This window comes from Argopecten irradians, chromosome 14 (genome assembly GCF_041381155.1).
Source record: "Argopecten irradians isolate NY chromosome 14, Ai_NY, whole genome shotgun sequence".
Taxonomy (NCBI): domain Eukaryota; kingdom Metazoa; phylum Mollusca; class Bivalvia; order Pectinida; family Pectinidae; genus Argopecten; species Argopecten irradians.
This window is the reverse complement of record NC_091147.1, coordinates 33,572,146-33,589,640: the sequence shown is the minus strand read 5'-3', so window position 1 is coordinate 33,589,640 and position 17,495 is coordinate 33,572,146. Positions and strand designations below refer to the sequence as shown.

The 17,495-nt window shown below is 33.0% G+C and overlaps 1 protein-coding gene across 2 annotated transcripts; it reads left to right on the top strand.

Annotated features, from left to right (window-relative positions):
- Window positions 1-552: 552 nt before the first annotated feature.
- On the top strand, window positions 553-14,258 carry LOC138308328 (P2R1A-PPP2R2A-interacting phosphatase regulator 1-like). Of its 2 annotated transcripts, none has more exons than XM_069249321.1 (9): window positions 553-1,255; window positions 1,670-1,757; window positions 3,141-3,223; window positions 3,674-3,725; window positions 4,218-4,337; window positions 4,869-4,960; window positions 5,411-5,463; window positions 6,960-7,056; window positions 7,444-14,258. In XM_069249321.1, the coding sequence occupies exons 1-9, from the start codon at window positions 1,104-1,106 to the stop codon at window positions 7,715-7,717; spliced, it is 1,011 nt and encodes a 336-aa protein (XP_069105422.1). In that variant the 5' UTR covers window positions 553-1,103; the 3' UTR covers window positions 7,718-14,258. The 2 variants fall into 2 exon arrangements, with proteins under 2 accessions (XP_069105422.1, XP_069105421.1); XM_069249320.1 differs by having other exon boundaries at window positions 563-1,255; window positions 7,441-14,258.
- The last annotated feature ends 3,237 nt before the right edge of the window (window positions 14,259-17,495 follow it).

Genomic DNA, 17,495 nt, shown 5'->3' with positions numbered 1-17,495 from the left:
CAACGGGACTGAAACCTCAGAAGAATACATCCTTAAATTAACTTTAGTGCATCAGAGATTTAATTTAAATAGTATGTACTGATCATGATGTCACTATTTTCAGAGATTTAGATAGATTTAAATCTTTGTTATTTTTAGCTTCATTGGGTTATGAAATTAATTTTGTTTGCAATAATTTTTTCATACTACGAGTGACTTTAGAAAATAGCGACATTTATTATTAAAACATTTTGGCGAGTTTTGGAAATCCTAGGGTCATCGTGTAAAGGGGGGCAACTCGTATATTATAATTGCGACAATATATTATCTTAGAAATATTTAAGATATTGTATTTTTTCAAGGATTAGAGAAAACATACATTCTATTGGATATGTTCATATTAAATTTTAGTTTAAGTTGAAGTTTTTTATTTCTCAAATGTCACAGGCCTAGTTTTACGACATAGCTTTATGGTGTAGTCTTCACAGTTTTGTAAGCTCGTGTTCGATTGGTCAGTATCATAATCGAGATCTATTTTGACATTTATTCAATTTTATGTTTTAACCGCACAATGTTAAGTTTGCAGTACTTGAAGTATATGTCGTATGTTTGAAATCCTCTTCACTGTAGATAGAAATACTGTATGTTGATTAAAAATAAGTCATGTATCACAGGAATCTCTTTTTTTGAGCGCTGAGATCTCTGATCGGCCGTCCAATCAGCTGAGAGAACACATATATCCTTCGGCACGACAGCCTGCTTCAGGAAAAAAAGTGAAAGATTTTGCTTTATGATGGGTATGAAAATGGTCTATTCTGCAGCAAAATGCGACGAGTATGCGTGTCATGGATCGAATATTCAACCAAGCACGGATTCCAACAGACCTACCATTGTGTCTGTTGGTTTGCACCTAGAGATCTAGGCTGAGAATCGGTGAAAATTTATTTTTCAAACCTCTGTTTTTCTACACCTTCATTTTGATTTTTGGATAAGCGATTGAAACGATCAGTATTATCACTGTTATCATACAATAGCAAACAGAGTGTCGCCTTTCAGTCACCCAATTATACACTTTTATTGAATTATCTGTTAATTTGTCGCTGTGGATTGTATTTCGGACTACAATGTCTTTCTTGAGGGAGAGCAGTATGGAAGTTGACCATGATCCCCCAGCTAGCCAGGCTGGTGGTCCAGGAACGTTGAAACGTTCCAACAGCGCTCCAATGATCAACGCACTGGTATCGTCGTTAGAGCCTCACGTTCAGCAAGAGTTTAGGTATATAATCGACATGTGACAATTAAATAACAATTAAAAAGTTAACTTATCAAGTGTATCAGAGAATCTGGTGTTGTTTTATCAAGTGCAATATGAATCTGTAAAGAAAAGTCAAGTGGCTGATGTGTCTGACATTCTTTCATTTAGCCTAGATGTCTTTTAGTCATATATGTATATTGACATTCAATTGAGAAACTATTATATATCGAAGAATAGCCAAAAGTTATTCTGCCTTATAAGCACATGTACAAAACTTTTTTTTTATCATTCATCAGAGGGTATTAGTTTGCTTTGAAGGTTTTCGGATTTTGTCTTCAAATTCGAATGTTTAATTTTAACTTTCAGTTTGCCTTCATTTGATTGTTCTTATTCCTCCACTCCTATAATATCATATAATTTGCTTTTGTTTTTCAGTCCACCCTCCTTCAGGTCAGAAGATGCAACACGTATACGGAGATTCAGCTACAGCTCCATGTGCCTTAACAGCCTCAGTGCTGTCTCTGTAAGAATTCATTACAAAATCAGGTGGAGAGTTTTAGGGATGAAGAAATTTCTTGGCCTGTGTATATCTCTAAAATATTATATCAAAACAAGTAAAAGGATACTTGACCAGGCATTTCAATATCAGGCAGTGCCTGGTATTTTTTGTTGGTTAAACCTTGCTGTGGTACTGCCTGATTTAGGCAAAATTACATTAGACAGCATACAGATATATATATAAAGTATATAGAAAAGTACCCCCTGAAATTGCAGTTGTATCACCTCTCCTGAAAGGTAATGTAATGAAATGTTAACCCTTGCTTGACTATAGCTATAGTGTGAAATCGAATGTGACTATGAAATCTCTGAGGTGTGAATGTTTTTAAATTTGATTTGCAGCCCCTTATTGATATAGTGATTTTGTAGTATTAGAATACATATACTATCATATATACTCAAATAGTAACCAGTGATTTTTCTCCTTCTATAACTGGGGTTGGTAAACGACCCCATTCTCAATGCCAAACCCCCCAATTTTTTCCCCAATTACGATGAAAAATTCCGAAATCAAATTTCTAAAAAACAAACAAAACCTGAAAATCTCTCCCCTCGTTAACGTTGTTAATTCTAAAAAATGGGGCCGCGGTGGCCGAGTGGTTAAGATGTCCCGACATATTACCACAAGCCCTCCACCTCTGGGATGCGGGTTCGAATCCTATGTGGGGCAGTTGCCAGGTACTGACCGCTGGCCGGTGGTTTTTCTCCGGGTACTCCGGCTTTCCTCCACCAACAAACCTGGCACGTCCTTACATGACCCTGGCTGTTAATAGGACGTAAAACTAAACAACCAAACCAAATAATTCTAAAACAAACTACTCTGACACTGTTGTTATGGCCGTCACCTTTTAATAAAATGAATCAGATTACTGTTTTACAATATCTAATCTTTATTGTTCAGTAATGGGTAACTTTTTCCTAAAACTGCTCTTTTTGCGATTAAAAATTCCCAATTTGTTACAAAAACTTTTTTTCAAAAATACCCTGAAAAATCACTGGTAACACTATAAATTAAAATTAAATCACTATCGTCCAGAAGGAGCTGCAAATGTAGAAACCTGAGAATTCATTAGTTATCATTTGCACTCACACTACATGTATAGTCGAGGATAATACATACCCATAAAAGTATTTCCATCAAAGAAGAAGATATTAGCCTACATCTGAGGCATATTGAAGTTGAAATTGACATATGGCAGTTTCATGTACATGTACCTGCAAGTGCTACAATTTCTATTTGGGAAAGACAATTTTAGTTGCCCTCGGATGAGACTGATAATAAAGATTTTCTGTTTGGTACAATATTGAATCATCAAAAGTAGTGAATCAGTTTATTTTCCTGTTTTAGGCTCCAGTGAAGATACCTGATCGTGTGAATCGACTTAAACTGGAAGAGAGTCACATAGGGGAAAAGGAGAGACAACATGAGAAGTAATTAAGATTACTATTAACACACTGTGCAGTGGAATGATTTGTTATAAGATATGAAAAAGTCGGTAATTTTCACAACATCACGTGGTTATGAAAATATCATATAACAAGTGATAGATAAATGAACTTATAACCATATATGAAATTTTGATTTACAAAAAACTGATATTTCTGTATTGGACGAAATATTTAATCAGCAATAATAACCAGCTACAGTATACAATATTGCAAGTAGCTTTTCGATGGTTGAAGAGTCCATTTATAATCACAATTCAGAGTATTAATTTAGCTAAAAATTAAAAAAAAAATTCTTAAGAGAACTTTTATGCCAAACTTCTGATTTCTGTACTTTGATATGAAAATATTTTGGTAATCTGAGACACGGATATTAAAAAAAATGCAGTTTTGATTTTGAATTTATTAATTTTTGTACTGTTATGTTTTTCAAAGGGAAGTTAGCTCTGCTATCAAATTATCAACTTCATGGGACGAACTCACTTTGGTAAGATCATTCAAAGTATTTGTATGAAAATCTTTTGATAGACCTTTTGCATTTGGTTTGTATATAATTATTGCATGATTATTGGTCTTCCATAAAATTCAATTTTCTTCCTTTAATAATCACAATAAATATGCTTTATGATCTTTCTGGCGATTGTCATATATACTTTTAAGACTATATGGACGGTGCTGTTGCAAAGTACTAAATTAACTAAATACTACTTATCAAATTATTGCACTAAAATGACTCTGAATCTGAGATTGAAATGTGCATTACTGAGATATATTTAAAGTTGTAATTTTTTTTTATCAATTTCCAATGTCATTCAGTATATTGAGAACAATATATATATGGTAACGTGACAAAAGGATGAGCGGGTAATTGTAATGGTTTATAATACATTTTCTCAAGTAGTGCTGAAACGAATGTTTGAACATGTACAGTAATCAGTAAATTATATAACTATATGATAAAGTCCTCTTTGCAAAATAGGATGACCAAGAACCGATGGAACAGTTAAAGCGTCCGCGATCCTTCAGCGAGTCCCTTCACATCTTCACATCACCCAGTGTACTACTGCCGGGGGCACCCTCTCCTACAAGGGTTGGAAAAGTAAGAAGGCTTTATATATTTATGAAGATATTGACTGTATTGTTTAAGTTTAAATACTCTTCAATGCTGTGTGAAATTTTTGGTGTATTCAGAGACAAACACAAACCTCTTTAATTTGCAGAGAAAAAAAATCTTAATATTCATTATTTGGTATTTTTCCAACTCAGGAACTTTAAAAACAATGATTCAACAGGTAAATTTATCAAAAATTTATTAAAAGTTAAAAAAAAAAAACCCAGAAAATTACAGAAAACAAATATGTTGGCATTTTTTTTGTGTTTGTTTGTGAAAGAAGATATTTGCAATCAAAATTTTACAGGCTTGTAAATGTAGGGTAAGGAATATATTTTTCTTTATGATCAACCAAAAAAATACTTAAAATACTTGGTGGTTTTAATTACTCCCCATTGTCTACTGTTGTAATATGAAAATAATAAATTTGAATTAATTTTCATGGCATTTACCAAGAATAAGAAAATTCTAATATTTATGATATTGTTGTATAGTAAAGGTACCTTTTGATTTTTTCAGCAATGTTTCTCACCATCAATGCAGATTCCTGTTAAGAATATTTCCTTTACACCAAGTCCTAGTCCAAGTCCAACTCGCAAGACGTTTATGAGGCAAGTTGATACATTTGTTTGATAATTTGAGATATAAATAAAGTGAGGCGAGGGTTACCATTGATTAATCACACATTCCAGTGATAGTGATGTCATATTCTGATGTATTTTGTACGTCACAATCATTGGAATGTGGAACTAATTGACCGTAATTGTACTTAAGCCACATCATTTTGGTATTTATCGTGATGCTGAAAAAAATATCACCATAATTATACATGTAATTCATTCAATATGTAAATTATTTTATTTCTTTAAAAATATAAGATTACAGCTATAAATACTATTTTAGATGGTTTAATGTTAACTATTTTAGATGGTTTAATGTTAAATGTTTAATAACATTTTAAAGTTTGTTTGAGGTTAAATCCTTTTGAAACTATTTAAAAACTTTCTTGATGTCCAAAAGAAGGTATGTCTCATTAAAGAAATTCTTTCCTTTGTTTTTAGGAGCATGAGTCCAATTGTTGTGAATCGCCCTAGTCCTGTCGGGAAAAGAAAATGTAAGTGATGTCATGTTACTGAATTATTGCTAATATTTGCTGGGGTTTTAATTTCACTAAATTCGAAGATCCATTCAAAATTATGGTTTTACATATATTATTTTGATAGCCTGTTGTATGAATAACACTTTTAAAAGCTGCAAGATAATTCGTGAATATAAACCCTTGCAAGGTCCAAACTGTAAATCGCGAAATTTTACACCCACTAAATTTAACAGCTTTACAAAATTTTAGGTGTATTGAAAAAATTGATCAAAATATTAAAAAAATTATTAACCAAGATCATCAAGTCTTGATATAATTTGTGATTTTGTACTCTGTCTTTGGTTAACATATATTCTGGCTCCGATTTCTCAAAACAAAAGTGCAGACTTAAGTCAAAATTTTTAGTTTTTCTCTGTATGTAATTTATGTGAAAAAATTTGAATTCAGTCAGTTTTTGACCTAAGTCTGTTTCGCGAAATCGGGACCAGGCCCTAAGATTATGATATATTCTTTATTCAATGCAGTCTAGTCTACACTTAGCCAACTATAGCATACATTGCAAAAAGTTTTTAAGGGCTAAACAAAAATTTCAGTCTAAGAATATTTCATGATCCTGGATTCAGGTTTTGCTTCACTAATGTTTTTCAAATTTTTGTCTTTTTCTGAGAATAATTTTGCTTTCTTTTTTTGTTTTCGTAGATTTTTTTTCATAACAAAAAATTAGTCAGTTTAAATGCTTCTGTTTCTTTAAAACAAAATCTGACATTTTCACTTTATCTTTGCAGTGGATACTGACCCAGAAAATTACCTGAGTCCACCAAAGAGGGGTTTTAATTTCACTAAATTCGAAATCCATTCAAAATCGCAAAATTTATTATCTCACAAAAGTTTTTAAGGGCTAAACAAAAATTTCAGTCTAATAATATTTCATGATCCTGGATTCAGGTCTTGCTTCACTAATGTTTTTCAAATTTTTGTCTTTTTCTGAGAATAATTTTGCTTTCTTTTTTTGTTTTCGTAAAAAAAATTTTCATAACAAAAAATGAGTCAGTTTAAAGGCCCACTACCTTTCCGAAGCAAAATTTAAAGGTTTCTAAATACATTAATAACAAAAAAAATATGCCTATCCATAGCCTAAGATGAGGTAACAACACCAAACATATGGAATATTTTCTCCGAAATATATGATAACAGTGGGGAGTTATTTCGCTGTTTTGTCATCTGGCGCAGTAATATTCAACTACTGCGCGGTATTTAGAACGATGGCGGGAAACATAAGACAACCCGCGTTATGAAAATTAACATTTTATTATTTTAATCAAATTTTTCTAAAGATGATGACGAGTGTAGTATTAAAGATGAGTTAATAACTTTTGTGACTCTACAAAATTATCGATCTCGTTTTACATTCCCATTTTAAAAATTAAAAGCCGTTTTGGAAAGGTAAATGGACCTTTAAATGCTACTGTTTCTTTAAAACAAAATCTGACATTTTCACTTTATCTTTGCAGTGGATACTGACCCAGAAAATTACCTGAGTCCACCAAAGAGGTTTCACTCTGGTCCGAGTACCCCCGACAGAATTCTTCACCACCCTCTGGCCCACAGGTTTGTCAAGGAAAATTTTTATAATCTAAATTCAGCAGTAGTTTACGTAAAGTGGAGCAGGGTTCACTCTAGGTGTTTCATAAATGAGACAACCACTTACTGAAAAATGAAGTAAATTTGTGGATTTGAATATTTTTCAGAAGTCTTTTCGACTTTCCTTTGCCATATAGGAAGACATTTAGGGTTACCCATGGTTTTTTTCCTCTCCCGACTTATCTGATCACTTCTTTTAAAATAGTTTTTTGAAGCAGTATTTAGTTCATACAGAAGTTTTTAGTTATACTTTAAAAAGTTTTTAAAGGGATAAGATAAATGCTAATCCTACAGGGGATATTTTAATTACTACAAATCAGATTGGTGTTCATATGATTTCTTGTTTTACAGTAGTATATCATCGAGCAGTCTGGAAGAAGGAAGCCCTGACCAGACTGTGCCACGATGTGGCGGGATGAATGAGGTACCGACACAAAACAGACTGCCACCAACACATATGTACGGCTTCATGCCACTGCACGACTCACACGAAATGCAGACAACGGACTCTGAAACATCCGATATTGCTGAGTCAGCAGATTTGTCGGACCATAATCTATCATTATCAGGAAGTCCAGGCAGTAGTCGTGGCTTCCAGCCCATACGACAACAACATACACCTTTATGACCCTTGTTTGCTTCGGAAACTTTTTAGGACTACTTTGGGCCTCCTGCTATATGTGCGGTCACTACATGTGTATAATATAGGAAAGGTACATCAGTTATTAGGACAAATTTTCGTTAACGATCATTAGAACAAATTTATCATTGTTAGCGAACAAAATACTGATATATAGTAGCAGTATCGTGTTGGAAGATTGTTGAGCATATAGTCTATAATGTTTTATGTCTGTGATAACAAACACTAAAGATACGAAGGGAGACAACTGTGCATGCAGAAGTGCAAGGGGAGACAACTATGTTATGCTTCCACAAAGTTTTATTAGGAGGCAGTCTTGTATATATTATTGTTATTGATTTTGTGGTGCTGATTGTTATGTTAATTACATGTTTGTTTCTATATGAAAATATTTGGTTCTAAAACACAACAGAACTCATATTTAACGCTTTCACCATAACTGTAAAGCTTGAAGAGTGCATTTCGAAATGTCTGAGGTGAATATAATGGAATATAATATTGTTGTATGTTTTGGCCTTTGTGTTTAAAGCCAATGAAAAAGCTTATTTGGTGACGGGTGTTACACAGTTCAATGAAGATGATAAGGAAATGTAAAATATGTCTTGCAAAAATGATAATGCATTTTGAAATGATAACTTCCATGGACTCTTAACTGAAGGAAACTTCAAAAGCGGCACAGTCATTGGCAAAACTAAAGTAAAACTATTGGCTAAAGTGTCAATTCATCACATCTGATTTGTTTTACAATATAAATATGTAAACAAAAGAAAATCAATGGCAAATTTATTGAGTTATTAGTAACACCCAAATTTATTGAAATTAAATCAGAATTTAGTTCATTGATACCTAGGCCTTTTTCGATTATGCGGTTTGACTGGTTGGACCTAGTTGTTTGTTTATTAATTAAAGTCAGACCTGGTGATTTTATATTGTTTTCAGACGAGCTTTGGCAAAGCCCTTACAAGCCTGTATAAAAAAATGCAGGTCCGTCAGGATTTATTCTTGAAATAATGACTTTAACCAACGGTCGAACTGGTTGTTCCGAATAAACGAAAACGGCCCAAGTGTCCATGAAAAATAATGTTCTTTCGTATTTTGGCTATGACTTCATCAACCCAAACAATATTGAGATTAATGCTAAATATATTGTAAACCAACTTTTTGTCATGGTTACTAAACTTCGCGATTTTCGTTTCAAACCTTTTCGTGGAAATAAAAATTTAATTGATTTAAAATAGAATGGAAATACTATTAAATTTAATTGTGCAGGAATTGAGGAAGATATTACTTTGTTGAGATAACTTTTGGGAATTACCTGAATCACAAAATTCATGAAAATAAATCTTAATTACAGAATCTTGATTTAATAACAGGGTTTCGACAGGGCTTCTGAGACTTTTGTTCTTATAGAATGAAATCATTCACCGTGGTATTTGACCTGTGTTTTAAAGTGCTGCAGTGATTTCTCAGGAAGACTATACTATGTAAGAATTGGTAGGTGGGGATAATGTGTATATATGTAGATATATAACCTATGTGCAATAAATAACTAGATAATGTCCTTTGTTTTTCGTTACCTGTCCCTTGTTTTACGATGGCAAAGTTCTAAGCGTGGCATATGACTGCACACGCTCATTGTAATTGAAAAGATGATCTTTATGTTGTACTGTATATATCTAGAAGTAGAATTTTTTTATTAGCTTTTTGCGGAGCAACGGTGGTTCATTACAGATTGGGAATGCTTTATGTGAATTTTCTGTTGGGAGTTCTCTCCCTTGAAATTGATATCATAAATTTTGCTATCAAAATTGAACACAGGCACTTGTTAATGTTTCATATAGTGTGGATAGCTTGAAGCTCTTTAATATTGGACATCTATTGTATATTTTAAATCTGTCTTGTTGCAGCTTTTGTCAACTTTTCTCTTTCACAATTATTTTGCCAAATCATCCATTGATATGTTTGTTCTAACTTATATTTTTTAATATTCATATTAAAATTGATTTTTCACAGAACGTTAAAATTGTGAAATTCAATTTCAACATAAAAATATGGTATCAAAATGTGTGAAACTTAGAAGAAAATGTATTATCATGGTAAAATATATTAATGACCCGGTATTCCAAACTGTAAAAAGTTCACATTGCTTTAATGAAATGAAAACATTTAATACTAGAATTAATTACTTCAGTAAAAATATATAAAAGATTGAAGAGAATGAAAAACATTAAATGCTCAGACATAAACTTCATTCAGTATTGGAAACTCTCATTTCATTAAAAAAAAGGAAAATTATAATTCTTTTACGGAAGTGTAATTAATACAAAGTTTGTGTAAATCTGTTGGAATAATCATAGATATTTTGATAATTTTGAAGATCGGAGTAGAACACAGAATATGTGCCTGTAAAATTTTTTCTTGAATATTAATTCAGCACTTGTTTTCATTATCAATATTTATATCATATTAAACTTTTAATGAAGCATTTCTTAATTTGTATTTGTCTTCACCTGATTGTGTTTTCAGCTGTGGTGATTATAAGATGAAAATGAAAACTTTAGATAAGTTTCGTATATAAAAACATTATGTGATTTGCTAAGAAATTGCACACAATTATTAACTTAAGATTTTTCAGCTAGACATAACAAATCTATATAAAATGTTTGGGGTGATTTTATCCCAGTTTTGCCCTAAAATTTATATTTTAGAGTATTAAAAAATGGGATTGAAAAACGCGAAACATTTTGTCTCACCAAATTTCAATTCGATGTCATGCACTTTGTCCATATGTATGACATTTGATTTGTTGCATACGCAAAAAAAAATTCTATATGGGCAAAATCGACTGGACGACAATTCAGTTTATGTGATACAATTATTGTTTAATATGTTTGTATTGTAAATAGTAGATATCAAATATTGCTTTTTAAAAGTGAAAAAAAATCGTGGAATTATATAAATGTATATAATGTAAATACTGTATATATTTTTCATTCATATTGTAAATATACATCTTAGCTGGTCTATTTCGTAAATTGTTTAGATATGTACAGACCATTGTATATAGTGTATATATATATAAACCCCAGTTTACTTGTAGATATTCCCTGACAATCTGATATAATACAGATCTTTATAATCTCTCCATTTTCTAGTGGATCTGACAACAACTTATATGGGATCACGTTCTGATGTCCATTGAAAATGACCTATTGAATTAACCGCTATGTCCAAGTTTCTTGATCGAGACAAAATAGTTTGCCGAGCTGTCAGAATCATTTTCGTTGTTTTTAGTCATTTCACCCATATGCTACATGCATTGGCCCTAAATGACCTTAGTTGTCAATGAGCCGTAAAACTCAAACAAACAAACAAGCTACATGTATATGTATATGCTGTGGTGAAATGTCAATTTACCAATAGGTTGATGTGGCCAGGCGTAAAAAATGCAATTGTAATGAAGTACAGAATATAAATGTCACCAGAATATGACCCCTATTGGGATGTTGTCAGATCCTCTAAGATTCGGAGTGTGCATACGGATTTGTATTTTACTCGGGTTGATTCACCTATAACAGATTGCTTCTCCTATGACGTGTCTGGTGTATATATGTATCAGTATAAAAACTGTGTATTATATCATGTATTGCAAGGTTTACTGGTACTGAGTGTCTCATTCTGTGTATTATCATTCATAAGCTTTTCACTGAACTTCGAATAATTTCAACTTTTCATTGTAAATTCAAGGTCATTTTAAATTTTCATTGTAAATTCAAGATCATTTCAACTTTTCATTGAAAACTCTCAGTTATTTCAGCTTTTCTTTGTATTTGTCAGCTTTTCATTAGTTTTTTTAATCTTTTCATTGTAAATTTCAGCTTTTCATTGTAATTTTCATGGTCATTTCAGCTTTTCACTGTATTTCTGTAAGTAGTTTTTCAAGGTCATTTGAGATTTTCACTGTTATTTTCCATTATTTCAGCTTTTCACTCCAATCCTCATAGTTACAATGTATTTCATTAATATCTCATAGTACTTTCATTGTACTTTTTTTGTTGTAATTTTCAAGGTCATTGAAGCTTTTCACAGTAGTTCCCAATGTGATTTTAGCTCTGTTATTGTAGTTCCTAGGTCCATTTCAGCTTTTCGTACTAAATATTCCTGATGTCATTTCAGCATCTCATTAAATTACCACAGCCATTTTTTGCCTTTCATTATAATTCCCTTTGCCATTTCAATAATGTAAATGTTGTCTAATGTCATATTTATATGAATTCGTTGATTGAATTAAAAAATAAAGTGGCATAAGTGAACTAAGGATATTAAGCATGAAGGTTATGGGATGGTGTATGTCATATTCAGACTCTAGGAAATGTCAATAGAACAATACTAACATTCTGTGTCTTACCTGTTTTCAAATCCACTAAACACCTTACTTCTCTTGGTATTTAAAGTGTATACTGTGCAGTTGGTTTTCTTACGGTGTTGAATTCTGCTTTGATTGTTATCAAAATTTCTGCGAAATTTGATACCAGCGAATAAAAGGGAACAATTACGGCTTATAACTGTTTTGATTTAAAAACTGTGGAAATATTTAATTTCTCTCCAAATAAGTAACAAAGAGATTACAAAATATTGTCGGTAAAAGCGTAATTATTATTAATCTAAAACTGATTGCTTTTATGTTAACTGAACAATAGGGTTGGTTGTTCCAAACATTTCAGTCTTGAATTTTTCAAGATATCGTTAAGATCTTTAAAAGAAAATATTAGAAATTTTCAAATAAGTGCTTGCATGATAATAATAAATAAATTAGTTTCATCATGAAAACTACTTATTTACAAAGTATGTACAGTAATTTCTTACTGCCCTGTAACAAAACGCTTACTGGGATGTGAGAGTTTCTACTGTAGGAAGACAATATCACATATTAAATAAATGAAATTACTGAAATAAAATTGAGGTTTATCTTTAAAGCCAATTTCCATGATGTAATACTTTCCATTACATCCTTTCAATTTAAATCAAGAAGTAAACTTATAAAAGGTTACAAGATATGTATTGTAAAATACTAAGAAATAAGAAAATATATTCATGCAATATTATTTGCAAATGACAAATTTCATTTCGTTATGTATTTTTGGTTTTAAAGAGACTTTCCCAGGCAATATCAATTTCACACAAAATACTAAATTTTCCTTAAAAATGTAAGTGAAAATCTACCTCAAACATTGTCCTATTAAGAAAAGCTTATTTCAAAATCATCTGAAACCTGTAGAGTTGTCTGCCCTTACGAACTGGTAATGGTAAGTTACAGTAAAACATGGGATATAACGAACCTCTGGGGCCAGCAAAATCACTTTGTTATAAGCATACATGTAGTTTGTTATACACATATAATAAAAATCTTATCTGAACATATTAACATTTTAACCATCAATTTCTAATCATGTCGGTTATAAATATTTTTCACTGTAGATTTTTGTCAAAGTTTCTCAAAAAAAAATTTGAGAAAATGGCAAATTTCTCATAAAACCTGTTTATAATAGAAGATAACTCGATGGGATAAAGAAATTAAACTATTGATTTTAGGGATGGAAATGATACGTACAAAAAACACATATAGTTCATTGAACTGCAATACTTGCACTACATATGTACTGAATAACTCTGATTTGGCCAGTTTGATTTTTATGTGTTATATTATCCAGTTTTATTAATTAATAAAGTTATGAGCGTCTTTATGTTATGTTGGAACCCTGTATGTTATACATACTTTAAAAGACAATCCATGTTTTATCATTTCTTTCTTATTTCAATAATCATTTCTGTGTTTGATGTATATTTTGAAATTTCAGGATGTTTGAATTTGGAAACCAGTAGCTCAAAAGTGCCGTACTATAAACTATCTCTATACAACCTTGATTAGTTATAAAATCAGTAGGTGTTGTTGATCTGATAATTTTATCAGAGTTACTTCCCCTTGTTTCAAACAAAGGGAAGTAACTCTGATAGATCAGAGCAAGAAGTTAACATTATTATTGTTGATATAAGAACCTAATGTTAAGGTTGTTTTTATCATGATTACTTTATTATTATGGCCTTAGTTTTATTCCTTGATGTGAGTTGTTTTTCTTATAAGAAAGAAAAGAATGTTGAAATATTCTGAAAGTCTGGAATTTTTGGATCATGCACTATTCATTTGAATGGATTAAATATTTGTTTCTGCGGGATTTGAGCTGAACATACACATTATATACATGTCAATATAGATTAAAATGTCACAAAAGTCTCGAAATGTAACTTGTATATTATTTGAGGAGGTCATCATAAATAGTAGCGACCTTCCAGTGCCATGTGACCTTGTCAAATGATGACCTTGAGAAAGAGGTCATTTGATAGTTACAATCTTATATACTGGGTATGGATGAAATTGTACACACTGTATATAAATGTAAGTATTTGTAAACATTATGGAGTGATCTATGTAAAATGAATCAGTCAATAAAGAGTAAAAAAGTTAACATAAGTGTGTTTGTATTTGCTCATTATCTTTCTGAAACAAAAAGATGCTCCAATGCTGACAAAGCATTAACAATACTCATAATTTTAACAATAATTGGTATTTAATTGTGTGTATTTATGTCTAACTAACACAAACAATAATATAAAATAATTAATTTTGGTTTTGGTGCATGCCCATTCAATACTTCATTCGATATAGGACATACTGCCAGGGAATTTTTAGCCCAACATCATCAGATGGTGGGCTATTTAAATCGCCTTTCGTCCATGATCCGTCCTTAAACAATTCTTGTTACAACTATTTCTCAGATAGTACTGAAGGGATCTTTTTCAAATTTCATATGTAAGTTCCCCTAGGCCCCTAGTTGTGCATATTGAATTTTGGGACCAATTGGTGAACAAGAGATTTTGACAGTAAAAGATTGTTAACACTATTTCTCAGAAAGGACTGAAAGGATCTTTCTCAAATTTCTTATGTATATTCCCCTAGGACCTTAGTTGTAAGATGGCCAAACAGCGGCCATCTTGGATTTTGATAGTTAAAGTTTGTTACCACTATATCTCAGAAAGTACTGAAGGGATGTTTCTCAAATTTCATATGTATGTTCCCCTAGGACCCTTGTTGTGCATATTGCATTTTGAGACCGATCTGTGAACAATATGGCCGACTGACGGCCATATTGGATTTTGATAGTTAAAGATTGTTACCACTATTTCTCAGAAAGTACTGAAGGGATCTTTCTCAAATTTCATATGTAGATTCCCCTAGGACCTTGTCGCCATCTTGGATTTCACCGCTGATTCTCAGAAAGCAATAAAGCGATCTGTTTTAAATGTCATATGTTGTATATTTGAAAAAGTTTGAAAAGCAGGGAAAAGATCCTTCTTTCCATTGTCAGACAGATCATTCTATGGTGGGCGCCAAGATCCCTCTTGGATCTCTTGTTCAATTAATTTCGTCCCCTTAAAATCACATTCAAGATTTAGGCAGCAGCAATTTGATTGGCCATTTACAAAGGTCACCTGAACATGACCCTTAATTGGATGTTGTCAGATCCTCTTATCCAACGCAGTGTTAATAAGGATCTGTATTTTAATCAGATTGCTGAAGACCCGGATATCTCTAATATTCCATGCGTAGGTTCCCCTTGGGATTTAGTTGTGCATAGTACTTTTAGGACTGATCGGTCAACAAGATGGCCAGATATTTCTCAGAAAGTGATGAAGGGATCTGTCTTAAATTTCATATGCTTTATGTTTGGAAAAGTTTGTAAAGTAGGGAAAGATCCCTCTTTCCATTGTCAGACATAGACCATTCTTTGGTGGGCGCCAAGATCCCTCTGGGATCTCTTGTTTTGGGATGCAATTAATTATTCTTAATATTTTTATCTTGAAGTAGAATTAGAAACTCAAACTTTTCAATGGTAGTAATGGTGTAAAGTAAGTAACTTTTGCAACTGAAGAAAAATACTAAATCGTCTGCTCCTGTTTTTGATAGAGAAAAAATACCGTTTGTCAGCAGTGGAGCATCCTTAAGTTTCTTAAAAAACACAACAATATAAGAAAAAAATCGAGGCCCAAAGGGCCTTAACGGTCATCTGACTACCTTGGCAATAGTAAAATTAATTTCATATGGTGTCACTTTGTCAGGACCATGTCAGGATCATTTTCCATTTCCTTCAACAAATTTTATTTCAAACAAGAGGCCCAAGGGCCTTAACATGTAGGAAATTAATTAGATATAGTGTCATAGTAGCCTTCTTCAATTTGGGATCAACCAGAGATGTAACAATACTTTGTCGATCCATGTCAGGATCATCTCAGGCAAGTTTCAGCCAAATCACATAGGCAGAACTTGAGAAGAAGTTCAAAATGTGTTTTCAAGATGGCGGCTGTGGCGGCCATCTTGGATTTCGGATCGACCCGAAAAATAACAACACTTTGTCGGGACCATGTCAGGATCATTTCATGCAAGTTTCAGCCAAATCGAACCAGTAAAACTTGAGAAGAAGTTCAAAATGTGTTTTCAATATGGCAGATGTGCCGGTCATCTTGGATTTCGGATTGACCCGAAAAATAACAACACTTTGTCGGGACCATGTCAGGATCATTTCATGCAAGTTTCAGCCAAATCGCACGAGTTGAACTTGAGAATAATTTCAAAATGTGTTTTCAAGATGGCGGCTGTGGCGGCCATCTTGGATTTCGGATCGACCCGAAAAATAACAACACTTTGTCGGGACCATGTCAGGATCATTTCATGCAAGTTTCAGCCAAATCGCACCGGTAGAACTTGAGAAGAAGTTCAAAATGTGTTTTCAAGATGGCGGCTGTGGCGGCCATCTTGGATTTCGGATCGACCCGAAAAATAACAACACTTTGTCGGGACCATGTCAGGATCATTTCATGCAAGTTTCAGCCAAATCGTACCAGTAGAACTTGAGAAAGTTCAAAATGTGTTTTTCAAGATGGCGCCTGTGGCGGCCATCTTGGATTTCGGATCGACCCGAATAATAACAACACTTTGTCGGGACCATGTCAGGATCATTTCATGCAAGTTTCAGCCAAATCGCACCGGTAGAACTTGAGAAGAAGTTTAAAATGTGTTTTCAAGATGGCGCCTGTGGCGGCCATCTTGGATTTCGGATCGACCCGAAAAATAACAACACTTTGTCGGGACCATGTCAGGATCATTTCATGCAAGTTTCAGCCAAATCGCACCGGTAGAACTTGAGAAGAAGTTCAAAATGTGTTTTCAAGATGGCGCCTGTGGCGGCCATCTTGGATTTCGGATCGACCCGAAAAATAACAACACTTTGTCGGGACCATGTCAGGATCATTTCATGCAAGTTTCAGCCAAATCGCACCGGTAGAACTTGAGAAGAAGTTTAAAATGTGTTTTCAAGATGGCGGCTGTGGCGGCCATCTTGGATTTCGGATCGACCCGAAAAATAACAACACTTTGTCGGGACCATGTCAGGATCATTTCATGCAAGTTTCAGCCAAATCGCACCGGTAGAACTTGAGAAGAAGTTCAAAATGTGTTTTCAAGATGGCGCCTGTGGCGGCCATCTTGGATTTCGGATCGACCCGAAAAATAACAACACTTTGTCGGGACCATGTCAGGATCATTTCATGCAAGTTTCAGCCAAATCGCACCGGTAGAACTTGAGAAGAAGTTCAAAATGTGTTTTCAAGATGGCGGCTGTGGCGGCCATCTTGGATTTCGGATCGACCCGAA

Coding starts and splice junctions, on each gene's coding strand:
- LOC138308328 (XM_069249320.1), top strand. CDS start 1,104: ATGTCTTTCTTGAGGGAGAGCAGTATGGAAGTTGACCATGATCCCCCA. Junction 3,726..4,217: donor CATGGGACGAACTCACTTTG/GTAAGATCATTC, acceptor TTTGCAAAATAG/GATGACCAAGAACCGATGGA. Junction 4,961..5,410: donor ACTCGCAAGACGTTTATGAG/GCAAGTTGATAC, acceptor CTTTGTTTTTAG/GAGCATGAGTCCAATTGTTG.